General features: G+C 38.4%; 2 protein-coding genes and 14 non-coding genes across 16 annotated transcripts; 15 read left to right on the top strand and 1 right to left on the bottom strand.

Annotated features, from left to right (window-relative positions):
- The first annotated feature begins 1,187 nt into the window (after window positions 1–1,187).
- Window positions 1,188–3,963, top strand: LOC143469048 (negative elongation factor E-like). Its single transcript, XM_076966595.1, has 8 exons — window positions 1,188–1,339; window positions 1,732–1,833; window positions 2,121–2,312; window positions 2,626–2,718; window positions 2,914–3,034; window positions 3,152–3,257; window positions 3,385–3,542; window positions 3,627–3,963. The coding sequence occupies exons 1-8, from the start codon at window positions 1,271–1,273 to the stop codon at window positions 3,698–3,700; spliced, it is 915 nt and encodes a 304-aa protein (XP_076822710.1). The 5' UTR covers window positions 1,188–1,270; the 3' UTR covers window positions 3,701–3,963.
- A 34-nt stretch (window positions 3,964–3,997) lies between these two features.
- On the bottom strand, window positions 3,998–12,219 carry LOC143469047 (death domain-associated protein 6-like). Its single transcript, XM_076966594.1, has 12 exons — window positions 10,306–12,219; window positions 9,670–9,956; window positions 8,646–8,779; window positions 8,415–8,510; window positions 7,037–7,131; window positions 6,739–6,869; window positions 6,546–6,656; window positions 6,301–6,428; window positions 6,052–6,190; window positions 5,766–5,887; window positions 5,560–5,689; window positions 3,998–5,260 (listed from the first exon to the last, which is right to left on the bottom strand). Exons 2-12 carry the CDS (start codon window positions 9,898–9,900, stop codon window positions 5,177–5,179), a joined length of 1,401 nt encoding a protein of 466 aa, XP_076822709.1. The 5' UTR covers window positions 9,901–9,956; window positions 10,306–12,219; the 3' UTR covers window positions 3,998–5,176.
- A 1,387-nt stretch (window positions 12,220–13,606) lies between these two features.
- Window positions 13,607–13,688, top strand: Trnas-cga (transfer RNA serine (anticodon CGA)). The gene has a single exon. It is a non-coding gene; the product is annotated as a tRNA-Ser (tRNA).
- A 2,051-nt stretch (window positions 13,689–15,739) lies between these two features.
- On the top strand, window positions 15,740–15,821 carry Trnas-cga (transfer RNA serine (anticodon CGA)). The gene has a single exon. It is a non-coding gene; the product is annotated as a tRNA-Ser (tRNA).
- A 2,305-nt stretch (window positions 15,822–18,126) lies between these two features.
- On the top strand, window positions 18,127–18,208 carry Trnas-cga (transfer RNA serine (anticodon CGA)). The gene has a single exon. It is a non-coding gene; the product is annotated as a tRNA-Ser (tRNA).
- A 3,894-nt stretch (window positions 18,209–22,102) lies between these two features.
- Window positions 22,103–22,184, top strand: Trnas-uga (transfer RNA serine (anticodon UGA)). The gene has a single exon. It is a non-coding gene; the product is annotated as a tRNA-Ser (tRNA).
- Window positions 22,185–22,579: 395 nt separating this feature from the next.
- Trnas-cga (transfer RNA serine (anticodon CGA)) lies at window positions 22,580–22,661 on the top strand. Its single transcript has one exon. It is a non-coding gene; the product is annotated as a tRNA-Ser (tRNA).
- A 77-nt stretch (window positions 22,662–22,738) lies between these two features.
- On the top strand, window positions 22,739–22,820 carry Trnas-cga (transfer RNA serine (anticodon CGA)). The gene has a single exon. It is a non-coding gene; the product is annotated as a tRNA-Ser (tRNA).
- A 77-nt stretch (window positions 22,821–22,897) lies between these two features.
- On the top strand, window positions 22,898–22,979 carry Trnas-cga (transfer RNA serine (anticodon CGA)). The gene has a single exon. It is a non-coding gene; the product is annotated as a tRNA-Ser (tRNA).
- A 236-nt stretch (window positions 22,980–23,215) lies between these two features.
- Trnas-cga (transfer RNA serine (anticodon CGA)) lies at window positions 23,216–23,297 on the top strand. The gene has a single exon. It is a non-coding gene; the product is annotated as a tRNA-Ser (tRNA).
- Window positions 23,298–23,374: 77 nt separating this feature from the next.
- On the top strand, window positions 23,375–23,456 carry Trnas-cga (transfer RNA serine (anticodon CGA)). Its single transcript has one exon. It is a non-coding gene; the product is annotated as a tRNA-Ser (tRNA).
- A 77-nt stretch (window positions 23,457–23,533) lies between these two features.
- Trnas-cga (transfer RNA serine (anticodon CGA)) lies at window positions 23,534–23,615 on the top strand. Its single transcript has one exon. It is a non-coding gene; the product is annotated as a tRNA-Ser (tRNA).
- A 77-nt stretch (window positions 23,616–23,692) lies between these two features.
- Trnas-cga (transfer RNA serine (anticodon CGA)) lies at window positions 23,693–23,774 on the top strand. The gene has a single exon. It is a non-coding gene; the product is annotated as a tRNA-Ser (tRNA).
- A 236-nt stretch (window positions 23,775–24,010) lies between these two features.
- Trnas-cga (transfer RNA serine (anticodon CGA)) lies at window positions 24,011–24,092 on the top strand. The gene has a single exon. It is a non-coding gene; the product is annotated as a tRNA-Ser (tRNA).
- A 395-nt stretch (window positions 24,093–24,487) lies between these two features.
- On the top strand, window positions 24,488–24,569 carry Trnas-cga (transfer RNA serine (anticodon CGA)). The gene has a single exon. It is a non-coding gene; the product is annotated as a tRNA-Ser (tRNA).
- A 1,810-nt stretch (window positions 24,570–26,379) lies between these two features.
- On the top strand, window positions 26,380–26,461 carry Trnas-uga (transfer RNA serine (anticodon UGA)). The gene has a single exon. It is a non-coding gene; the product is annotated as a tRNA-Ser (tRNA).
- Window positions 26,462–26,533: the final 72 nt, after the last annotated feature.

The raw sequence follows: 26,533 nt of genomic DNA on the forward strand, positions 1-26,533 counted from the left end.
CAACATAGGCTAACTACAATCCACTTGCCTCACTGCCTGCCTGTATAATGGTAACTAATAGCCTACAAGTATTATTTTATTGGTACTGGTATATGATCATGTGGTAACTATATACAATTCCATACCATTTATCCATAAGCTAATAAAGTCTATACGGCCAACTCGCGAACTATTTCAACGTATACGATAAGTTACGTGAATGGATTTTAATGATTCTGTCATGGACAGAAAAGATGACGTCGATATTATTACTAGTTCCCCATTGCACAAATCATCCGCAACACAAGCGAAAAGAAACTTCACACTCAGGGGAATCCATTGTTTACAGCCAGAACGACAATAGTCACGTGGGTCAACGTCATCATCATGTGATCATGCGTGACTGCAGTAACATACGTGACAATTCAACATATAACAAGTGACGAAACTACAAGTCAACACATGACAAAAATATGGTGACGTTCTAAACGTGAACGCCTATCAACAACCATAAGCTCATGCTGAAAAGAATTTTTGAGGATTTAGGCTATAATTCTTGGAAATCATAAATTTTCTAAAAAACATTTTTAGTTTAGAAACTCTGGCAATTTTATTACATACTGATAGATACAATACAAAAGACTGCACACTAACACTCCTGTTAATTTAGTGTCTGCATCTTTATGACTATTAGAAAAAAAACAAATCAAAAAGATGGAATACTTGCTATCACTGAGGATGCTATGAGCTGTAGTTCATTTGGGACGCGTAACAATTAAGTACAAATTTAAACACATCGGAATTTTTTAAACAGGATAATACTGTAAAAATAGAAACAATTAAGCTACACAAGAAATAAAAAAATTAGAAGTGGTAATAGAATAAATAAGTTGACTGCAATATTGAAATGCAAATTTTCAATTTTGAAAAGATACATTAATTGATCAGCGCCAGTGCTCTGTCACTGATACGTCTATGGTCTGTCTCTTTGGAAATGAAGTTTTCTCCAACGTAGCTTTAAAACTTTCTGTCATGACAAGTCAATAGTCCCAAAAAAAGCTGTTTTTGGTTGAAATAATTTTTTCTTTTTCTTTTAAATTATAAAAAAAATTTCATAATTAGAATGTGAAAGCCACAATTGTTACTAAGATTTTTACAAATTTGCAGTTTGATCAAACGGGGAAATCCCAAATTACATCAACCAAGAATCAAGAAAATGTGAACAGACAGATTGTGATCCTTCCCTTGCATGGTGGTTACAGTGAATCAAACAGTGATTTAGTTACGCGCAATGGTTTCAACAAAACTAACAGAAGAAGAAGAGTATTTAAAGAAACAGTTTCAAACTCTTCGAAATTTGGTAATGCAGTTTGTCTTGCCATAGCCTATATGATACGGTCAGTAGGGTACACTAAAATTGGGCTATTACTGCATTAAGGCCTGGCAGAACCATGTCAACCTCGTATGATTTTTAAATAGTAAACAAGATTGAACTCTCAATTTTACCTCACTTTTCATTCTTAGTGAAGGATTTTTTGCAGGCATTGTTGAATTATTGCATGAAAAGTGCCAACGGCAACAAGTTTAGGTCAAGCTGCATAAGCAAAAAAATAATTAAATGAAAGAAAGGTTCTTCTTTGGCTATGATCAAATCTAAACCGATTTGGTTTAATAAATAGCTTGTAATGCTATTTTATTCGTTTTATTAAGACAAAATTGTGCTTATTGAATTCCTATTTTATTTCAATTCAGAAAAAAGAGTTGAAACAATTGACGCTAAAGCGTAAGCAAGAGCAAGCTGTCGCTGCTGAAAATGGTCCACCAAGTGCGAAACAAAAGAAAGCTATCATACAGGTTAAATGGTTTTTTAAAACAATGTGCAGAGTTTAAAATATAACTTACACTCATGTTTTTCCTGGTATATTGATTTGGCCTCACGTTATTTCAAATATCACCAAATTGTTCAGGCATTCCTCTAACTTTTCACTCCTATTTTTAACAATGGGCCGCGTTACCTACTTATCTCTAAAATAGTCACTCACTTTTTATTAAGTATAGTATGAATTTTATTCAACTTGCTTTATGAGTAGTTTAATCTATTACTATCTAACTAAATGTTACTTGCAGGCTACTTTTTTCAGGGTAGTACGCCAGCAAACCAGCAAGAGTTTTCACATTCCAGTTTCAACATGAAAACTAAAGTAATTAAGTCATGGGATGCTGCAGCCAACACTGAGGCAGCAAAAAAACTGTTAAAATCTGGAGCAGTTAAAATAAAACTAGAAACCAAAACCTCCTTCAAGCGATCTTCAAACCTTAAAAGAAAGTTAACGGTATATATTTCTAAAGTACATATAGATAATTATTTTAATAGCCCATACTTTACATATGAAATACTTTATGCTAAAACACTGGTTTATGTTTTTGGTGGTTAGTGATGGCGGCCTCCTGCTGTTCATTGAATCTCATTCTGTTGTACACAACTTTTGAATTTGAGCAGGACCCATAAAAAAAATAAATATACCAATACATAAAAATTGCATTCATCGGATAATGCACAAACACAAGCTCTGTAACCGGGGCTAAAGTTTTTTCTCAATACAAGAATATGTATTTTTGGCACAAAAAGACTTTATTATCGTACAGGATTCTGAAGGCCAGCGCAAACCAGTGTTCCAGCCATTCAACGCTGATGAAAGCACAGAAGACGACATGCCTGATGAAATCAAAGATAAAAAGGTTTTGCATCACATGATATTATTGATATATATAGAATAATTTTGTGGCTTGTATATCTAACTAGAAGCTATGTTATTGTTCCACACTGAAATATTTTTTGGGGTTTTATTTGTAAGACAATTTTGAAAGGGACAGTGTTTTTAAGAACTATAGTTCTACATATGACACATTTCAAATACATTTAACTGATCACAGGAGAGTAGGCCAAGTGGCTTCACATCACCCAAAGTCAACAGACCCCATGACCATAACAAAGACAATAGGTCAAGGTTCAACAGAAGAGATAAAAAGACGGAAAGAAAGGGCCCTCGCAGAGGCAAGTACTGCTGTACTGTTAATTTCGAATACACCATTCCAGTGACATCTGAAAGCATACCGATACAGCATATAATTTTACTGTATCTGTAGTTATCGTTTGCGTTAATTTATGCAGGGAATACATTGTATGTCCACGGACAGGGAGTGAGTGAAAAGATGATTAGAACCCACTTTGGAAAGTTTGGTAATATCGTCAACGTTAACATAGAACGTGGAAAAAGGTAAGTTCGGAAAAGAAAATAAAACTACTGTAAACCCAGCACAATATGAACATGGATCACGATAAACTCTGTCACATTTTACAAAATATTACTGAAACTTTTAAGAGTGTGCACAAATTCTCTGCAGCTCCGCGTTTGTCAGTTTTGATACATTTGAAGCAGCTGAACAAGCAATTGATGACATGGATGAGGCTTGTATCGAAGATTGCCGACTCAAAGTGTCACTTGCAAGACGCCAACCGATGCTCGAATCCGTCAAAGCAAGTACACCGTGGGCAAATATGAGTAAGTCGTTAAGTCTGACGTAAGCATGTGGTGATTATCTTTGAAACTTTTGACTTTCTTTCAACATAAATATCATATTAACAGCTGAAAGGGGAGATAAAGGAAGCTCGACCCCCGATATGCGAACCCCAGTTACATACGACGATGACTTTGTTTGAATTTGCTATCACCTATGGAAGAACTTCATTGTTAACTTCAACATAAGTGGTGATGAACTTGGGTCATGGTGCCCTTGATTGTGAGCTGGCTTTCAACTGCAATCTTGGGAGAATTTCTGGCAAAAGTCACCAAATAGACACAAAAATGTGGCATTATGACGTACACAAACTTTCAGTTTGTAAGGTGGTATTATTGAATCATTGTTACTGATTCTCTTGTTTTTTCCGCTTTTTACAGTATACATAAACTGATTGAAAAAATATGTACTTTACTGAATCCTGACTACAAACACAGCCATTAAGACAAATAGAATTTAATTCAGTAAATCAGAAAGAAAATTCGCTTAGAATAAAACGGAGACAAGTTAACACAACATGCATGTAATGCACGGAATGGTCTTGTAAATGACATAATTTTACCTAATAGGTAAGTGAAACAAAGTAAAAAGAAAACAAGCAAAACACAGCATGAAGGAGTGGTCATACAAGCTAAAATCGATTATGATTTGAAAATTATGATCAGAATGTTTTGACTTAATATAAAATCAAGAGCAAAAATGAAAATTCACTTTTTGTATTCGTGCTATGTATTTGTTTTGTTGTTTAGTATTTACATTTTACACCCAAGAAATGATACGAATTAGAGTCACTGAAACCAGCAGAAGTAAAAGACAAAAATAATCAAAATGTAACCAAGCCTATAACAAAAAAGGGTTTGCAAAATAACACACATCAGACTACTGCAATTACTCTTTAATATTCAAAACAGCCATGAAATCAAAGTTACTATGTAAGATGGCAATTCTTTGAAGAAAGTGAATAAAAACTATCAGAATATTTATAAAATGGCACAACAGCATCTATAACATGTTAATAAGGCCATTTTTCAAACGCACTCACATCTTAGAGTTTAGACACTGTTTGTGTTTATACATTTTAATAAAATCATCGATATAAATCTTTATCATATTTCTTTAAAAATAAGCCACATGTAACCAAGAAAATAAACACAAGTAACTATTAAATTATTATTGAACATCAGGCAGTGACAGAATCAGTATTTCACAAAAATAAAGTTGCATTCTATTGTAATAGAAGGCTGTGAAAAGGAATTGTGACTGAGTTAACATAGGTTTGCAAAAGGTTATTTTGTTAGGCTTGCGCTACCAGACAAACACAAAAATAAAGTAGACCACTCTTGTTCCACTGCTGTTCACAACAAACAGTCTTAAATGCAAGTTGCAGCTCATATTCGAAGAAATGCGATACTGGCACACTGCAAATCAATTTTTTTAATTTAAAGGTAATGCAGTAGCTAATTTTACATTTTTTCAAAATTTTAAAAATGCAACACAAATACACGTGGTACAAAAATTACATACACAATAGTGGGATTTGTAAAAGGCTTTGCCTTTAAGCTTAGATATTGAGATAAACATTAAAAAACCATTGGTGGGTGAAAGAATCAGAAAGTAGTTAATTTTCATCACTCAGTTCTATGACATCGACTGACTCATTGCTTGAAACAACGTCATCAGACTCTTTTTCGAAATCTGCTTCCTAAAAACCAATTGAACACGATTAATCATAATAAATATGTGATAATGGAACACAGAACCTGTGAACCACAATTAGGTCACTCCATCCTAATGGATTGCATTCATACAAGTCTAACTGCATTTAAATAGGAAGTCGGTAAAAAGTAAATTCCATCGTGTACAAAATACTTGGTTAATTTGTAAAAAAAACGCCATGGAATGAAGTTTTGTGTAGAACTGACGTTGACAGCAAATGTCAACTGTTAAGTAAAACTCTAACCGGAAAGCACAAATTTCATAAACTTTAAATAGTTTTCTTACGCTAGGAGGGTCACTTCCAGAAGCATTTCCCTCACCATTATCTGGTATTTTAGATGAACTGGCACCCAAGTCTTCTTGTTCTTTTGAATACTTTTCGATAACTGTCTTCAAAGCAAGTTTAGATTGTGCTCTAAACATAAAATAGGTTAAAGTTTACAAGTGTAAGTGGAAACAGTACGCACTGGTCATTGAAATTTTATATTTACCTGTTCTCACTCAGTTTTTTCTGTAGTTCTGGACTCGATTTTGCAGGGTCAGAGGCAATTTGAAGTGTATTGTCGGTTAAATACGAACCAAAGTTGTAAACGAAGTCATAGTGCCTAATTCGCTAAACATATAGTCACAATTATATTTGGAATAAAACTTTTTCTGCCCAAGGCTTCCATAGATCTTACGTAAACATTTCTATTAACAGACGTTAAAGGACAAATGATGTTGGTACACAAGCTGCATAAATAACCTCCTATGCTGGAGTCTTGCCTTAGCTGATACCTGCAACTGTTCTCCAACTTCTTTGAAGAGGTTTTCAGCCTCATTTTGAATTTGTGATGTAGTCAACTGAAGGTTGCGCTTTTCACTGCCTTTTTTAACCAGGTACTGGATGTCCTGATAATCAGGAAATTTCTTTACACTGCAACAAAAGTGTACCAGGTGGTACAAGGTAATATCGAATGGTAATAGTAGTCATACCAGGTAATATTTAACAAAGCATGCATTTTTAATTCATAAAATATAACTAACCGGTTAACGTAAGATTCAACCTTTTTATTAAGCTCAGGAAATCGCGTCCCAGACAGCTTAATATTCCTCTCAATAACTCGACCAGTTCGCATGGGCACTTTTTGAATATCACAAAGTTTTTGAAACACCTGTTGGATAACAGTTCAGATAAAACACAAAAAACTAAACATCAAATATACACTATAAGAAGAGCTAGATGAGTTAATCAAGTTCTATTTGTGCAACTAGTTAGACCGAAAATTTACCTTCATGCATTTCTTCTTAAGTAAGCCCTCTTGAATATAAATGGAATCCTCTTCCTCCATCTCATCGAGAGTAAGTTCGTGAGCTTGGAGCCGTTTTATTTCATCAGAAAACTGTAAAATCATTTACAGTAACAAAACGCTTTAAAAAACCTGTCTGTGTTTGAGTGGGTATTGCTTCAGTATTTTTTGTCACCTTTTTCAGCAGACCTTCTAAATGTTCGATTTTCCTCTGAGTACGTTTAGTCTCCTCATCATCTTGCAAAGTGCCTGAGGGTTGATCTTCGTGGTTGGTCACTGAACTTTCAGATTCATTGTTAACTGATTCTAAAAATACAAACTGCCTTTCACTGAAAAAAGAATAAAAAGGGCTGGACAGAAATTTAAAAGAAACTAATTACTTGTATCTTTGTGCAGTCAATTTTTTTTATTAATTAACGTTATACCTAGCCACATAGAAACATTAAAAATCTTTGAAAGAAAGGTGCACTGACCACTGTCACTTGGGAATGGGATTGGTTGAATTCGAGCCTTTTTTATTGCACTTTCTGAAGCATCATTATTATTACCGGTAAGCGAAAGATGTCTCCTACAAAACAAATCAGGAACTGAGATTTTCAACAAAATGAACGTGCATTATGCAGCACAATAAACTGCCAAGAACACGTCCGATCCAGAATATTGCAATTTCCATGGTTAGACGCCATGCTTTAACCTTCTTGAACCAATTATAGGCCAGTATGGTCAGCGATGTTTTTCAGTGCAGAAAGTACCCTTGCACTTGGTGTGTCAAAATCAGTTGCACCAAACTGTGCTTAAAAACTGATGAAATTGTTTTTGGGGCCCGAAATTGTAGACTTAAGTTTAGCAAGCCATTGTAGGAGTTTGAGATATGTGCTTTTTGTGGATTTTATAAAATAATAGCCTAAGCCATACTAAATTAACATGCAAAATTTCAGAGAGGCCCATAATTGCAAGTTTAGCAATTTTACTAAATAATTCAATAACTTTAGTAATACAATAGTTTTAGCTGACAAGATCACATCAATGATTTTGTTAAAAATACTAGTATACAACAAGCCTATTTCTGACTTTCAGTATGTCAGACAAGTATGAATAGGATTACAAATACCACATGTATTTAGGCAGGATGCAATATTATTCAGGCAACATATGATGTTATTCAGCAAAAATATGGTATTACTCAGTCAAAGTATGACATTATTCCAGTACTGGGTTGTGCATAGGTTGGTAATTACCTATTTTATCATATTATGACTTTGATATTGATATTATCTTAATATTTACATGCTAATGGAAGTAAACTAGTGTTGATAAAATGGTAGCATTGTGATTATTGCTTTGTGAACTTGTTCAGACGTTGAACGCTTGCACCTGCTGCAACAATTACTATGTTGATACAAGTCTCGCTTTGATATCATTCAACTGTTGCTCTTTTTATGTTGATTTTGGTATTATCTTTGTCTTGGTACTATTCAGCTAATGATATCAACATAGGTGTCAGTTGTAAACTGTAGCGGGAAGTATTCAAGTATAAACTTTTTATTAGTACTAGGTACTGTGGATATTTATTCAATCAGTTTTTGTTCTTCTACTGTAATAAAACCAGCCTACGGTACTTGTTTTAGCACACATTAAAATTGTAAAATATGCCACTAACATTAGTATCAAAGTACTTTGATAACTTGAAATATAGTCCGTATACTGATACTGTACTCATACTCACAATTCAAATTTAGTACTGCCGTATGAGATGAATACAGTTCTAGACTGGTTATAGATGTGTAATAATACAAAATAAAATGCACAGGCATTATACGTGCATTGACATTATTGCCCAGACGTCCTTACCTCACTGGTTTCTTTCTGTGTTGTTCAAGTACAGTTGTTATGTCATTGATATAAACATAAACACACTTGCGGCCAGCCTGAAGTTTTTTAATATACCTAAATAAAACAGATAAAAACAACCAGCTGTCCCAAAAGAGTAAATAATAATTAAACAAACACATAGTTTGTAACATAATCTAAAACTGTCGAACCTTAAAGAGCACTTCGACAACCAATTAATACATCATCTACCTGTTGAGCATATCAAAATATGTTGTGGAAGACTTAAACTCATTTGAAGCTTTTGCATGTCGAGTTCTAATTAATTTAATCAGCTTGTCAGGGTTATGTGCTTCTTCAATTAGAGGTTGGCAGGCTTGGATGAACTAGAAATATTTGAAAAATAACTTAAATGTACCATATACAACATTCCTATACATCTACACATATATTTTGCTGCTTTTTTCACATTTAACCTTCCATTGCAAAGTTTACATAGGTGCTGATGGTAATCATTTTACTGGTTTCCACCTACCGAAAGCTGATACACGTAACACATTAATTAAATAAGTCCTGCCCAATGATGTCTCAGCCCAAGCTCGCATCTTAGCAGCAAGCACTGTGGTCTAGACCAGTGACAGGTAAAATATAACACATTGGCCAAATACAGCCTCAACAAAGTTTTATGAAGCTTGGTATCAAGTCAAAAACTTACATTTTTTAGAGACAAAACAACGTTTATGGAAAACATTGTTTACAGACTGGTCTATTTAGAGAAAGACTGATAAATTAATAGCCAAATGTAACAACCAAGAACCCAATCCATATTATTATGTAATATCATAGCAACCGTATAAAAACAGGTTTCACACCATACATGCTTCCAAGAAAAAGTCTTTTGGCACAAAGCTATAACAACTTGTAAAAGCTTTTCTAAATTTGGTAACTCAGGAATAAGATTATAAGACTTCATTATATCAAAAACCGGTTTATGACATTATAAAAGTTTTTGGCCAGGCTTGCCTCTGAAGATTTTATATCAGTATCCAATGCAGAACTTGTGTCAAAAAGTTAGTTCACCGCTTGTATAGACACCAGTGGATGTTATCCGCAGTTGGCATATTGTGAGTCTTGGGAATGAACTTTATTACGGTGACATGATTTGACATCACAATGACAACATAGTGAAATTAAATAGGCCTATACATTGATATCCATCCTCCATGCAAGTGAAAGAGTAAAAATGTATTGTTTATTGATTAGCTGAACAACACACCTTTTCTAAAAAAGTTTCAATTGTATCATCATCATTAATGTGGTCAACAGAATCAGATTTTACATGTGCTACATTACGACAGTTCTCTGTAGCATGCCCATTCTGAGAAGCAGAGTTTGGGCTTTTGGGTGGGTTGTCTAAATTGCTGTTTGACTCATCACTTTTTGTTTGGCTTGGGATCGGTAATTCTTCTTCACTTTCGGACGAAATTAGAATGATATCATTGCTCATTTTTCACAGCATGTAATTCCACAATACCTACTTATCTTCAGGAACGGTTTGACAGTCTGCAAAAATATTAAATACTCTTCAAAACAGCACAAAAACAATGCAATACTGAAAATGTAGAAAAAGAATCATATATGGAGATTTTAACTTAAATATAGATCATAATGTCACATAAAGTGGACAGAAATTGAAGTAATCGAGGTTGCATTATAATCCTTATACGTAAACATATATCACGCCATAGTATCAAATTCTAGACTCAAAATGTAGAAATACACTATGATGTGGTAACGACTGTTATTCAACAATTGCTTGAGTAATCAATTTAAAACCCTGTTTAGCTTGATACAGGCCACCATAACTGAACAAAACATGTTATTAAAGAATGGACACTTTTTGATTAATTACCTGAAATTCATCACAACGTTCACGAACCAACTGAAAACTTTTCGCAGACTTTCAACTGGTCCATGAACCTCAGGTTAAGAATATCTGCCATAAATATTTATTTTATATTTGGGTTTTAGTTTTATGTGATAATACCCAAATTTTTAACTGATTTTCAGTATTCACCAGGAGTACTGCATAGCCGGGTGGGAACTGGGAACGGGATAGGCTACTACTGAAATGTACAGGTTCGAATGCTACCACTAGGTTCGAGTGGTACCATCAATGGTTCAAATGGCACCATTCTACTGAATCTGTATATTTTAGTAGTATCCGTTAAGGGCATGAAGTCTATTGTGGAGATGGTGGTGTGGCTTGCTTTTAGGTTGGCCTAAAGCCAAGACTATTAGTCTTATTGTTAGACTCCTATAGACAATAGTCTTTGACTCCGTTGCGTTTGCTGTCTCTATAATGTTTCTTCAAATCAACACCAACTTCATAAAGTCTAATTGTTATATTGTCCGAATAGGTTGTACCAAATTAGAAACATTTACACCATCTTTCCACATTTAAACCAAGCTATATCTCAAATTCAGTAATGATTCCAATTCCGAATAATTCAGCAATAACTTCAATTCAGCAGAACAGAAGTATAGCTAAGAGCGACAAAAGAACAGAGTGAAGAGAGAGATTTAGATCAAACCTTAGCTTTTATACTCCCGTATTTTAACCAAAGGTCGAGTACCAAACTAGCCATACAATGACACGTATCTACGTGTCCATGTTACATTCTAAGCTTTTATCACAAAGAATTAAAATCGATTTTGCACCGAGTACAGAAAACCACTTGACACATTTAACTACGTCACATGTCGATTTGGAACTAAGATTGAATACGGATTAAACTAGGAACACTACACTTCAAATATTGTAAAGAATTTAACTGGAGACACAAAAATTGCTTAACAAATGCCAATTATAGAACTTGTTTAATTTGATTACTGTATATATAGATATAGTCATAAGTAAAACTAAAATTTATGAATTTCTTCAACTGCCGACAACGGCGATATTACTTTTGCAATCTCATATGGATATTCGGAAAAGTGCTATTTTATCTATTTCATCTATGCATTAAGCACAGTTGTCGTGGCTGAGTGGTTAAGGCGACAGACTTGAAATCTGTTGGGCTATGCCCGCGTACGAGCCAACAATCGTTTGATGACCATTTGACTGTCTAGGCCAGTGGTTCTCAACCGGGGGTCCGCGGACCCCCAAGGGTCCGCGAAACGTTTTCAGGGGGTCCGTGAGAACTTCGAAATTTGCAACATAAAGTACGAGTTTTTAAAAAGTTTTTGCTGTTTATCATTGCTGTTTGGAATAGGCTTGAACATTTGCTTAATTGCCTATTGTGATGGGACAATATAAAAGCTTATTGAGATTTATCACCCGCGGGGAAGGCCTATTGTGATGCAATAGATTGCGGATTATACGAGAAGACAGCTGGATACAGTGATTTTAAGTTGCTGGAGATTGCACATAATCGATTTCTCAGTTTCTGCTCTCGTTCATATAAAATCGAAGTCACGTAACCAACTAAATGTTGAAGACGACATGCGACTATCGATTTCGAAAACACAACCCCGTATTTCAAGACTTGTTTCTAATATGCAACAGCAAAACTCCCATTAAGTGTATTCGCTTTGAAATAAATAAAAATATCCGCATAGTTTGATGTTATTTTGATTGAATAGCGCAGTTGTGCACCAAGACTATTAAGTAAAACTAAGCAAAGAAACATTTAAGTGCAGTCTCAGAACCCTTAGTTTGCTTAAACTTCAGGGGTCCGCCAACTGCTTTGACAGCACCAAAAGGGGTCCGCCAAGATCAGAAGGTTGAGAACCACTGGTCTAGGCCACCAGCTGGCTAGACTCACGTAAATCCTGAGTATTTAGGAAGCTGCCGGAAGCTGTAAAAAAAGTTGCAAAAGTTGCAAAAACTTGCCCTACTAATCACCTATTCCTAATCCTAATCACTTACCTTATATAATATATATAGATATCTATATATAGATATAGTCATAAGTAAAACTAAAATTTCTGATTTTCTTCACGTTTAAGGGGTCACTTTCCAATAAAACGACAATTTTATGCCGGCAACACAGTGATTGTGACCGTGTTGCACTCAATGCGTCATATTAAAAAAAGTAAAAATTATCCGGTCCATTGCGCATGTGACGTCGATGTGGAGTAGTTCGTCGTTACTTTGACGACAGCTGGTTCCAGGTCTAGGCTAAGTTGTAAATTTTGTGTGGGTTTGAATTTTTGTTTTTTTGGAGTATTTGTCATAAATTGTTAAGCTAAAAACTTGTTGTAAAGTTTAGGCAATTGTTATAGAAAACTGAGTACATGGATTTTGTCCAAACTAAGACGGTAGACAGACATAACCTAGGTCTTGTTGCAAGCCAAAATTCAGGGTAGGTTTATGATGTAGTTTTGCGTTGGTAGCTTCTTGATTTAATGTACTTTGCATTGAAAAGCCTATCTCTTTGAATTGGGACATGACCCCTTAAGCAAATAACAGAAGTTTACTTTAGTACTTAAAATTTAGTTGAAACTAGCTTATAGTTAATACACTACAGAGACGTAGGCGTAGCTAGGTCTCGAAATCAGCTTGATTTTCATCTAGACTACGCTAGCTTGATTTTCATCTAGACTACGCTTGCTTGATTTTCATCTAGACTACGCTAGCTTGATTTTCATCTAGACTACGCTAGCTTGATTTTCATCTAGACTACGCTAGCTTGATTTTCATCTAGACTACGCTAGCTTGATTTTCATCTAGACCACCCTAGCTAGATTTTTATCTAGACTACGCTAGCTACATTTTCATCTTGTCAGATTTGAAAGTCAGGAGAAGGTTCCGGAAACACCGACATGGTGGAATCTATCTAGTGATTCCAGAAAAGTGCCATTTTATTTATTTGCATTTCACATTAAGCACAGTTGTCGTGGCCGAGTGGTTAAGGCGACAGACTCGAAATCTGTTGGGCCCTGCCAGCGTAGGTTCGAATCCCGCCGACAACGCAGATGTTACTTTTGCAATTTCATATGGATATTCGGAAATGTGGTATTTTAACTATTTCATCTATGCATTAAGCACAGTTTTCGTGGCCGAGTGGTTAAGGCGACAGACTCGATATCTGTTGGGCCCTGCCCGCGTAGGTTCGAATCCCGCCGAAAACGCAGATATTACTTTTGCAATTTCATATGGATATTCGGAAATGTGTCATATTAACTATTTCATCTATGCATTAAGCACAGTTGTCGTGGCCGAGTGGTTAAGGCGACAGACTCGAAATCTGTTGGGCCCTGCCCGCGTAGGTTCGAATCCTGCCGACAACGCCGATATTACTTTTACAATTTCATATGGATATTCGGAAATGTGGTATTTTAACTATTTCATCTATGCATTTAGCACAGTTGTCGTGGCCGAGTGGTTAAGGCGACAGACTAGAAATCTGCTGGGCTCTGCCCGCTTAGGTTCGAATCCTGCCGACAACGCGGAATTGGAATCACGCTTCCATAAGTGATTTGCGAAAAGTGTGATTTTATCTATTTTCATGGAAATACTAAAGCAATAAAGTCAAGATGCGCAGAAAGCACGGGGTGATCGGGACGGAACCCATAGCACAGTGGAAAAACTGGAGAACGGCGACAGACAAGCTGCAGGTTCAAACCAGCGAGCCGCAGAGCGACGAGCCAACAACCGTTTGATGACCATTTGACTGTCTAGGCCACCAGCTGGCCAGACTGACGTCTAGGCCACCAGCTGGCTAGACTGACGTCTAGTTCACCAGCTGGCTAGACTGACGTCTAGTTCACCAGCTGGTTAGACTGACGTCTAGTTCACCAGCTGGCTAGACTCACGTAAATCCTGAGTATTTAGGAAGCTGCCGGAAGCTGTAAAAAAAGTTGCAAAAGTTGCAAAAACTTGCCCTACTAATCACCTATTCCTAATCCTAATCACTTACCTTATATAATATATATAGATATCTATATATAGATATAGTAATAAGTAAAACTAAAATTTATGAATTTCTTCACGTTTAAGGGGTCACTTTCCAATAAAACGACAATTTTATGCCGGCAACACAGTGATTGTGACCGTGTTGCACTCAATGCGTCATATTAAAAAAAGTAAAAATTTTCCGGTCCAATGCGCATGTGCCGTCGATGTGGAGTAGTTCGTCGTTACTTTGACGACAGCTGGTTCCAGGTCTAGGCTAAGTTGTAAATTTTGTGTGGGTTTGAATTTTTGTTTTTTTGGAGTATTTGTCATAAATTGTTAAGCTAAAAACTTGTTGTAAAGTTTAGGCAATTGTTATAGAAAACTGAGTACATGGATTTTGTCCAAACTAAGACGGTAGACAGACATAACCTAGGTCCTAGGTCTTGTTGCAAGCCAAAACTCAGGGTAGGTTTATGATGTAGTTTTGCGTTGGTAGCTTCTTGATTTAATGTACTTTGCATTGAAAAGCCTATCTCTTTGAATTGGGACATGACCCCTTAAGCAAATAACAGAAGTTTACTTTAGTACTTAAAATTTAGTTGAAACTAGCTTATAGTTAATACACTACAGAGACGTAGGCGTAGCTAGGTCTCGAAATCAGCTTGATTTTCATCTAGACTACGCTAGCTTGATTTTCATCTAGACTACGCTTGCTTGATTTTCATCTAGACTACGCTAGCTTGATTTTCATCTAGACTACGCTAGCTTGATTTTCATCTAGACTACGCTAGCTTGATTTTCATCTAGACTACCCTAGCTAGATTTTTATCTAAAATTCGCTAGCTACATTTTCATCTTGTCAGATTTGAAAGTCAGGAGAAGGTTCCGGAAACACCGACATGGTGGAATCTATCTAGTGATTCGAGAAAAGTGCCATTTTATTTATTTGCATTTCACATTAAGCACAGTTGTCGTGGCCGAGTGGTTAAGGCGACAGACTCGAAATCTGTTGGGCCCTGCCAGCGTAGGTTCGAATCCCGCCGACAACGCAGATGTTACTTTTGCAATTTCATATGGATATTCGGAAATGTGGTATTTTAACTATTTCATCTATGTATTAAGCACAGTTTTCGTGGCCGAGTGGTTAAGGCGACAGACTCGAAATCTGTTGGGCCCTGCCAGCGTAGGTTCGAATCCCGCCGACAACGCAGATGTTACTTTTGCAATTTCATATGGATATTCGGAAATGTGGTATTTTAACTATTTCATCTATGTATTAAGCACAGTTGTCGTGGCCGAGTGGTTAAGGCGACAGACTCGAAATCTGTTGGGCCCTGCCAGCGTAGGTTCGAATCCCGCCGACAACGCAGATGTTACTTTTGCAATTTCATATGGATATTCGGAAATGTATCATTTTAACTATTTCATCTATGCATTAAGTACAGTTGTCGTGGCCGAGTGGTTAAGGCGACAGACTCGAAATCTGTTGGGCCCTGCCAGCGTAGGTTCGAGTCCTGCCGACAACGCCGATATTACTTTTACAATTTCATATGGATATTCGGAAATGTGGTATTTTAACTATTTCATCTATGCATTAAGCACAGTTGTCGTGGCCGAGTGGTTAAGGCGACAGACTAGAAATCTGCTGGGCTCTGCCCGCTTAGGTTCGAATCCTGCCGACAACGCGGAATTGGAATCACGCTTCCATAAGTGATTTGCGAAAAGTGTGATTTTATCTATTTGCATGGAAATACTAAAGTAATAAAGTCAAGATGCGCAAAAAGCACGGGGCGGGCGGGACGGAACCCATAGCACAGTGGAAAAACTGGAAAACGGCGACAGACAAGCTGCAGGTTCAAACCAGCGAGCCGCAGAGCGACGAGCCAACAACCGTTTGAGGACCATTTGACTGTCTAGGCCACCAGCTGGCCAAACTGACGTCTAGGCCACCAGCTGGCCAGACTGACGTCTAGGCCACCAGCTGGCCAGACTCACGTAAATCCTGAGTATTTAGGAAGCTGTAAAAAAAGTTGCAAAAGTTGAAAAAATTTGCCCTACTAATCACCTGTTCCTAATCCTAATCACTTACCTTATATAATATATATAGATATCTATATATAGATATAGTCATAAGTAAAACTAAAATTTCTGATTTTCTTCACGTTTAAGGGGTCACTTTCCAATAAAACGACAATTTTATGCCGGCAACACAGTGATTGTGACCGTGTTGCACTCAATGCGTCATATTAAAAAAAGTAAAAATTTTCCGGTCCAATGCGCATGTGACGTCGATGTGGAGTAGTTCGTCGTTACTTTGACGACAGCTGGTTCCAGGTCTAGGCTAAGTTGTAAATTTTGTGTGGGTTTGAATTTTTGTTTTTTTGGAGTATTTGTCATAAATTGTTAAGCTAAAAACTTGTTGTAAAGTTTAGGCAATTGTTATAGAAAACTGAGTACATGGATTTTGTCCAAACTAAGACGGTAGACAGACATAACCTAGGTCCTAGGTCTTGTTGCAAGCCAAAATTCAGGGTAGGTTTATGATGTAGTTTTGCGTTGGTAGCTTCTTGATTTAATGTACTTTGCATTGAAAAGCCTATCTCTTTGAATTGGGACATGACCCCTTAAGCAAATAACAGAAGTTTACTTTAGTACTTAAAATTTAGTTGAAACTAGCTTATAGTTAATACACTACAGAGACGTAGGCGTAGCTAGGTCTCGAAATCAGCTTGATTTTCATCTAGACTACGCTAGCTTGATTTTCATCTAGACTACGCTTGCTTGATTTTCATCTAGACTACGCTAGCTTGATTTTCATCTAGACTACGCTAGCTTGATTTTCATCTAGACTACGCTAGCTTGATTTTCATCTAGACCACCCTAGCTAGATTTTTATCTAAAATTCGCTAGCTACATTTTCATCTTGTCAGATTTGAAAGTCAGGAGAAGGTTCCGGAAACACCGACATGGTGGAATCTATCTATAGTGATTCGAGAAAAGTGCCATTTTATTTATTTGCATTTCACATTAAGCACAGTTGTCGTGGCCGAGTGGTTAAGGCGACAAACTTGAAATCTGTTGGGCCCTGCCAGCGTAGGTTCGAATCCCGCCGACAACGCAGATGTTACTTTTGCAATTTCATATGGATATTCGGAAATGTGGTATTTAAACTATTTCATCTATGTATTAAGCACAGTTGTCGTGGCCGAGTGGTTAAGGCGACAGACTCGAAATCTGTTGGGCCCTGCCAGTGTAGGTTCGAATCCCGCCGACAACGCAGATATTACTTTTGCAATTTCATATGGATATTCGGAAATGTGGTATTTTAACTATTTCATCTATGCATTAAGCACAGTTGTCGTGGCCGAGTGGTTAAGGCGACAGACTCGAAATCTGTTGGGCCCTGCCCGCGTAGGTTCGAATCCCGCCGACAACGCAGATATTACTTTTGCAATTTCATATGGATATTCGGAAATGTGTGATTTTAACTATTTCATCTATGCATTAAGCACAGTTGTCGTGGCCGAGTGGTTAAGGCGACAGACTCGAAATCTGTTGGGCCCTGCCCGCGTAGGTTCGAATCCCGCCGACAACGCAGATATTACTTTAGCAATTTCACATGGATATTCGGAAATGTGTCATTTTAACTATTTCATCTATGCATTAAGCACAGTCGTCGTGGCCGAGTGGTTAAGGCGACAGACTCGAAATCTGTTGGGCCCTGCCCGCGTAGGTTCGAATCCCGCCGACAACGCAGATATTACTTTTGCAATTTCACATGGATATTCGGAAATGTTTCATTTTAACTATTTCATCTATGCATTAAGCACAGTTGTCGTGGCCGAGTGGTTAAGGCGACAGACTCGAAATCTGTTGGGCCCTGCCCGCGTAGGTTCGAGTCCTGCCGACAACGCCGATATTACTTTTACAATTTCATATGGATATTCGGAAATGTGGTATTTTAACTACTTCATCTATGCATTTAGCACAGTTGTCGTGGCCGAGTGGTTAAGGCGACAGACTAGAAATCTGCTGCGCTCTGCCCGCTTAGGTTCGAATCCTGCCGACAACGCGGAATTGGAATCACGCTTCCATAAGTGATTTGCGAAAAGTGTGATTTTATCTATTTGCATGGAAATACTAAAGCAATAAAGTCAAGATGCGCAAAAAGCACGGGGTGGGTGGGACGGAACCCATAGCACAGTGGAAAAACTGGGAAACGGCGACAGACAAGCTGCAGGTTCAAACCAGCGAGCCGCAGAGCGACGAGCCAACAACCGTTTGATGACCATTTGACTGTCTAGGCCACCAGCTGGCTAGACTGACTGTCTAGGCCACCAGCTGGCTAGACAGACTGTCTAGGCCACCAGCTGGCTAGACAGACTGTCTAGGCCACCAGCTGGCTAGACTGACTGTCTAGGCCACCAGCTGGCTAGACTGACGTCTAGGCCACCAGCTGGCTTGACTGACGGCTAGGCCACCAGCTGGCTAGACTGACGGCTAGTTCACCAGCTGGCTAGACTGACGGCTAGTTCACCAGCCGGCTAGACTCACGTAAATCCTGAGTATTTAGGAAGCTGCCGGAAGCTGTAAAAAAAGTTGCAAAAGTTGCAAAAACTTGCCCTACTAATCACCTGTTCCTAATCCTAATCACTAGGGCAACCAGTTTTTTGACCTAAAAAGTTTAAATTTTGACCTTAAAATTTGCAAATTTTGACCTCATTTTGACCTAAAAAGTTTATATTTTGACCTTATTTTGACCTAAAAAGTTTACAATTTTACATTATTTTGACCTAAAACGTTTAAATTTTGACCTTATTTTGAAAAACGCTATACTGATAGTCTCTACACTGTCTACAGCAACTTTCTAATCTAAAGCTGCATTTAAAAATGACAAAATTCTTTTCTAGTGTTGACTTTTTTTTCGTTTCTGCGTATTAAGATTGACAACTTGCAGTTTCAAATGCAATGCTGTCACATCGTGACGTCACCAAACGCGCTGAAAATCCTTCCCTCTCTTTGTGTCTTTGGTTCTAAGTAAAATTTGCGGGACTGGAATTGTTTGCGGTACAAGAAAAGAGAAAAACGGAAGAATAATATTACAAAATTACAAGTTTAATAGATTTTGACCTAAAAAAAAGACCTAACGAAACAATTTGACCGTATTTTGACCTAACGTAACATTTTGACTTTATCTGACCTAATAACTTCTATACCACACGTCGTACAAAGCTGAAATTTGTTTTGTGCTTGTTTCATAGCATTCTGAGCAGGTAAAAAAAAATTGACCATATTGACTTTTGGTTGCCCTACTAATCACTTACCTTATATAATATATATAGATATCTATATATAGATATAGTCATAAGTAAAACTAAAATTTCTGATTTTCTTCACGTTTAAGGGGTCACTTTCCAATAAAACGACAATTTTATGCCGGCAACACAGTGATTGTGACCGTGTTGCACTCAATGCGTCATATTAAAAAAAGTAAAAATTTTCCGGTCCAATGCGCATGTGACGTCGATGTGGAGTAGTTCGTCGTTACTTTGACGACAGCTGGTTCCAGGTCTAGGCTAAGTTGTAAATTTTGTGTGGGTTTGAATTTTTGTTTTTTTGGAGTATTTGTCATAAATTGTTAAGCTAAAAACTTGTTGTAAAGTTTAGGCAATTGTTATAGAAAACTGAGTAAATGGATTTTGTCCAAACTAAGACGGTAGACAGACATAACCTAGGTCTTGTTGCAAGCCAAAATTCAGGGTAGGTTTATGATGTAGTTTTGCGTTGGTAGCTTCTTGATTTAATGTACTTTGCATTGAAAAGCCTATCTCTTTGAATTGGGACATGACCCCTTAAGCAAATAACAGAAGTTTACTTTAGTACTTAAAATTTAGTTGAAACTAGCTTATAGTTAATACACTACAGAGACGTAGGCGTAGCTAGGTCTCGAAATCAGTTTGATTTTCATCTAGACTACGCTAGCTTGATTTTCATCTAGACTACGCTAGCTTGATTTTCATCTAGACTAAGCTAGCTTGATTTTCATCTAGACTACGCTAGCTTGATTTTCATCTAGACTACGCTAGCTAGATTTTTATCTAGACTACGCTAGCTACATTTTCATCTTGTCAGATTTGAAAGTCAGGAGAAGGTTCCGGAAACACCGACATGATGGAATCTATCTAGTGATTCGAGAAAAGTGCCATATTATTTATTTGCATTTCACATTAAGCACAGTTGTCGTGGCCGAGTGGTTAAGGCGACAGACTCGAAATCTGTTGGGCCCTGCCAGCATAGGTTCGAATCCCGCCGACAACGCAGATGTTACTTTTGCAATTTCATATGGATATTCGGAAATGTGGTATTTTAACTATTTCATCTATGTATTATGCACAGTTTTCGTGGCCGAGTGGTTAAGGCGACAGACTCGAAATCTGTTGGGCTCTGCCCGCTTAGGTTCGAATCCTGCCGACAACGCGGAATTGGAATCACGCTTCCATAAGTGATTTGCGAAAAGTGTGATTTTATCTATTTGCATGGAAATACTAAAGTAATAAAGTCAAGATGCGCAAAAAGCACGGGGCGGGCGGGACGGAACCCATAGCACAGTGGAAAAACTGGAAAACGGCGACAGACAAGCTGCAGGTTCAAACCAGCGAGCCGCAGAGCGACGAGCCAACAACCGTTTGATGACCATTTGACTGTCTAGGCCACCAGCTGGCCAGACTGACGTCTAGGCCACAAGCTGGCCAGACTGACGTAAATCCTGAGTATTTAGGAAGCTGCCGGAAGCTGTAAAAAAAGTTGCAAAAGTTGCAAAAATTTGCCCTACTAATCACCTGTTCCTAATCCTAATCACTTACCTTATATAATATATATAGATATCTATATATAGATATAGTCATAAGTAAAACTAAAATTTCTGATTTTCTTCACGTTTAAGGGGTCACTTTCCAATAAAACGACAATTTTATGCCGGCAACACAGTGATTGTGACCGTGTTGCACTCAATGCGTCATATTAAAAAAAGTAAAAATTTTCCGGTCCAATGCGCATGTGACGTCGATGTGGAGTAGTTCGTCGTTACTTTGACGACAGCTGGTTCCAGGTCTAGGCTAAGTTGTAAATTTTGTGTGGGTTTGAATTTTTGTTTTTTTGGAGTATTTGTCATAAATTGTTAAGCTAAAAACTTGTTGTAAAGTTTAGGCAATTGTTATAGAAAACTGAGTACATGGATTTTGTCCAAACTAAGACGGTAGACAGACATAACCTAGGTCCTAGGTCTTGTTGCAAGCCAAAATTCAGGGTAGGTTTATGATGTAGTTTTGCGTTGGTAGCTTCTTGATTTAATGTACTTTGCATTGAAAAGCCTATCTCTTTGAATTGGGACATGACCCCTTAAGCAAATAACAGAAGTTTACTTTAGTACTTAAAATTTAGTTGAAACTAGCTTATAGTTAATACACTACAGAGACGTAGGCGTAGCTAGGTCTCGAAATCAGCTTGATTTTCATCTAGACTACGCTAGCTTGATTTTCATCTAGACTACGCTTGCTTGATTTTCATCTAGACTACGCTAGCTTGATTTTCATCTAGACTACGCTAGCTTGATTTTCATCTAGACTACGCTAGCTTGATTTTCATCTAGACCACCCTAGCTAGATTTTTTCTAAAATTCGCTAGCTACATTTTCATCTTGTCAGATTTGAAAGTCAGGAGAAGGTTCCGGAAACACCGACATGGTGGAATCTATCTAGTGATTCGAGAAAAGTGCCATTTTATTTATTTGCATTTCACATTAAGCACAGTTGTCGTGGCCGAGTGGTTAAGGCGACAGACTTGAAATCTGTTGGGCCCTGCCAGCGTAGGTTCGAATCCCGCCGACAACGCAGATGTTACTTTTGCAATTTCATATGGATATTCGGAAATGTGGTATTTAAACTATTTCATCTATGTATTAAGCACAGTTGTCGTGGCCGAGTGGTTAAGGCGACAGACTCGAAAGCTGTTGGGCCCTGCCAGTGTAGGTTCGAATCCCGCCGACAACGCAGATGTTACTTTTGCAATTTCATATGGATATTCAGAAATGTGGTATTTTAACTATTTCATCTATGCATTAAGCATAGTTGTCGTGGCCGAGTGGTTAAGGCGACAGACTCGAAATCTGTTGGGCCCTGCCCGCGTAGGTTCGAATCCCGCCGACAACGCAGATATTACTTTTGCAATTTCATATGGATATTCGGAAATGTGTGATTTTAACTATTTCATCTATGCATTAAGCACAGTTGTCGTGGCCGAGTGGTTAAGGCGACAGACTCGAAATCTGTTGGGCCCTGCCCGCGCAGGTTCGAATCCCGCCGACAACGCAGATATTACTTTAGCAATTTCACATGGATATTCGGAAATGTGTGATTTTAACTATTTCATCTATGCATTAAGCACAGTTGTCGTGGCCGAGTGGTTAAGGCGACAGACTCGAAATCTGTTGGGCCCTGCCCGCGCAGGTTCGAATCCCGCCGACAACGCAGATATTCCTTTGGCAATTTCACATGGATATTCGGAAATGTGTCATTTTAACTATTTCATCTATGCATTAAGCACAGTTGTCGTGGCCGAGTGGTTAAGGCGACAGACTCGAAATCTGTTGGGCCCTGCCCGCGCAGGTTCGAATCCCGCCGACAACGCAGATATTACTTTAGCAATTTCACATGGATATTCGGAAATGTGTCATTTTAACTATTTCATCTATGCATTAAGCATAGTTGTCGTGGCCGAGTGGTTAAGGCGACAGACTCGAAATCTGTTGGGCCCTGCCCGCGTAGGTTCGAATCCCGCCGACAACGCAGATATTACTTTTGCAATTTCATATGGATATTCGGAAATGTGGTATTTTAACTATTTCATCTATGCATTAAGCACAGTTGTCGTGGCCGAGTGGTTAAGGCGACAGACTCGAAATCTGTTGGGCCCTGCCCGCGCAGGTTCGAATCCCGCCGACAACGCAGATATTCCTTTGGCAATTTCACATGGATATTCGGAAATGTGTCATTTTAACTATTTCATCTATGCATTAAGCACAGTTGTCGTGGCCGAGTGGTTAAGGCGACAGACTCGAAATCTGTTGGGCCCTGCCCGCGTAGGTTCGAATCCCGCCGACAACGCAGATATTACTTTAGCAATTTCACATGGATATTCGGAAATGTTTCATTTTAACTATTTCATCTATGCATTAAGCACAGTTGTCGTGGCCGAGTGGTTAAGGCGACAGACTCGAAATCTGTTGGGCCCTGCCCGCGCAGGTTCGAATCCCGCCGACAACGCAGATATTACTTTAGCAATTTCACATGGATATTCGGAAATGTGTCATTTTAACTATTTCATCTATGCATTAAGCATAGTTGTCGTGGCCGAGTGGTTAAGGCGACAGACTCGAAATCTGTTGGGCCCTGCCCGCGTAGGTTCGAATCCCGCCGACAACGCAGATATTACTTTTGCAATTTCATATGGATATTCGGAAATGTGGTATTTTAACTATTTCATCTATGCATTAAGCACAGTTGTCGTGGCCGAGTGGTTAAGGCGACAGACTCGAAATCTGTTGGGCCCTGCCAGTGTAGGTTCGAATCCCGCCGACAACGCAGATGTTACTTTTGCAATTTCATATGGATATTCGGAAATGTGGTATTTTAACTATTTCATGTATGCATTAAGCATAGTTGTCGTGGCCGAGTGGTTAAGGCGACAGACTCGAAATCTGTTGGGCCCTGCCCGCGTAGGTTCGAATCCCGCCGACAACGCAGATATTACTTTTGCAATTTCATATGGATATTCGGAAATGTGTGATTTTAACTATTTCATCTATGCATTAAGCACAGTTGTCGTGGCCGAGTGGTTAAGGCGACAGACTCGAAATCTGTTGGGCCCTTCCCGCGCAGGTTCGAATTCCGCCGACAACGCAGATATTACTTTAGCAATTTCACATGGATATTCGGAAATGTGTCATTTTAACTATTTCATCTATGCATTAAGCACAGTTGTCGTGGCCGAGTGGTTAAGGCGACAGACTCGAAATCTGTTGGGCCCTGCCCGTGTAGGTTCGAATCCCGTCGACAACGCAGATATTACATTTGCAATTTCATATGGATATTCGGAAATGTTTCATTTTAACTATTTCATCTATGCATTAAGCACAGTTGTCGTGGCCGAGTGGTTAAGGCGACAGACTCGAAATCTGTTGGGCCCTGCCCGCGTAGGTTCGATTCCTGCCGACAACGCCGATATTACTTTTACAATTTCATATGGATATTCGGAAATGTTTCATTTTAACTACTTCATCTATGCATTTAGCACAGTTGTCGTGGCCGAGTGGTTAAGGCGACAGACTCGAAATCTGCTGCGCTCTGCCCGCTTAGGTTCGAATCCTGCCGACAACGCGGAATTGGAATCACGCTTCCATAAGTGATTTGCGAAAAGTGTGATTTTATCTATTTGCATGGAAATACTAAAGCAATAAAATCAAGATGCGCAAAAAGCACGGGGTGGGTGGGACGGAACCCATAGCACAGTGGAAAAACTGGAAAACGGCGACAGACAAGCTGCAGGTTCAAACCAGCGAGCCGCAGAGCGACGAGCCAACAACCGTTTGATGACCATTTGACTGTCTAGGCCACCAGCTGGCTAGACTGACTGTCTAGGCCACCAGCTGGCTAGACTGACTGTCTAGGCCACCAGCTTAAGCACAGTTGTCGTGGCCGAGTGGTTAAGGCGACAGACTAGAAATCTGCTGGGCTCTGCCCGCTTAGGTTCGAATCCTGCCGACAACGCGGAATTGGAATCACGCTTCCATAAGTGATTTGCGAAAAGTGTGATTTTATCTATTTGCATGGAAATACTAAAGTAATAAAGTCAAGATGCGCAAAAAGCACGGGGCGGGCGGGACGGAACCCATAGCACAGTGGAAAAACTGGAAAACGGCGACAGACAAGCTGCAGGTTCAAACCAGCGAGCCGCAGAGCGACGAGCCAACAACCGTTTGATGACCATTTGACTGTCTAGGCCACCAGCTGGCCAGACTGACGTCTAGGCCACCAGCTGGCCAGACTGACCAGACTCACGTAAATCCTGAGTATTTAGGAAGCTGCCGGAAGCTGTAAAAAAAGTTGCAAAAGTTGCAAAAATTTGCCCTACTAATCACCTGTTCCTAATCCTAATCACTTACCTTATATAATATATATAGATATCTATATATAGATATAGTCATAAGTAAAACTAAAATTTCTGATTTTCTTCACGTTTAAGGGGTCACTACCCAATAAAACGACAATTTTATGCCGGCAACACAGTGATTGTGACCGTGTTGCACTCAATGCGTCATATTAAAAAAAGTAAAAATTTTCCGGTCCAATGCGCATGTGCCGTCGATGTGGAGTAGTTCGTCGTTACTTTGACGACAGCTGGTTCCAGGTCTAGGCTAAGTTGTAAATTTTGTGTGGGTTTGAATTTTTGTTTTTTTGGAGTATTTGTCATAAATTGTTAAGCTAAAAACTTGTTGTAAAGTTTAGGCAATTGTTATAGAAAACTGAGTACATGGATTTTGTCCAAACTAAGACGGTAGACAGACATAACCTAGGTCCTAGGTCTTGTTGCAAGCCAAAATTCAGGGTAGGTTTATGATGTAGTTTTGCGTTGGTAGCTTCTTGATTTAATGTACTTTGCATTGAAAAGCCTATCTCTTTGAATTGGGACATGACCCCTTAGCAAATAACAGAAGTTTACTTTAGTACTTAAAATTTAGTTGAAACTAGCTTATAGTTAATACACTACACAGACGTAGGCGTAGCTAGGTCTCGAAATCAGCTTGATTTTCATCTAGACTACGCTAGCTTGATTTTCATCTAGACTACGCTAGCTTGATTTTCATCTAGACTACGCTAGCTAGATTTTCATCTAGACTACGCTAGCTACATTTTCATCTTGTCAGATTTGAAAGTCAGAAGAAGATTCCGGAAACACCGACATGGTGGAATCTATCTAGTGATTCGAGAAAAGTGGCATTTTATCTATTTGCATTTCACATTAAGCACAGTTGTCGTGGCCGAGTGGTTAAGGCGACAGACTTGAAATCTGTTAGGCCCTGCCCGCGTAGGTTCGAATCCTGCCGACAACGCCGATATTACTTTTGCAATTTGATATGGATATTCGAAAAAGTGCGATTTTATTTATTTCATATATGCATTAA

Source organism: Clavelina lepadiformis, chromosome 8 (assembly GCF_947623445.1).
Source record: "Clavelina lepadiformis chromosome 8, kaClaLepa1.1, whole genome shotgun sequence".
Taxonomy (NCBI): domain Eukaryota; kingdom Metazoa; phylum Chordata; class Ascidiacea; order Aplousobranchia; family Clavelinidae; genus Clavelina; species Clavelina lepadiformis.

Bases quoted from the DNA above. Each gene is read 5' to 3' on its own strand.
- LOC143469047 (XM_076966594.1), bottom strand. From the start codon at position 9,900: ATGAGCAATGATATCATTCTAATTTCGTCCGAAAGTGAAGAAGAATTA. The intron at 7,132-8,414 runs GTAAGGACGTCT...TTTGTTTTGTAG, and splicing joins CACAGAAAGAAACCAGTGAG to GAGACATCTTTCGCTTACCG. The intron at 5,261-5,559 runs GTAAGAAAACTA...ATTGGTTTTTAG, and splicing joins CTGGAAGTGACCCTCCTAGC to GAAGCAGATTTCGAAAAAGA.
- LOC143469048 (XM_076966595.1), top strand. From the start codon at position 1,271: ATGGTTTCAACAAAACTAACAGAAGAAGAAGAGTATTTAAAGAAACAG. The intron at 1,340-1,731 runs GTAATGCAGTTT...ATTTCAATTCAG, and splicing joins TTCAAACTCTTCGAAATTTG to AAAAAAGAGTTGAAACAATT. The intron at 2,719-2,913 runs GTTTTGCATCAC...AACTGATCACAG, and splicing joins ATGAAATCAAAGATAAAAAG to GAGAGTAGGCCAAGTGGCTT.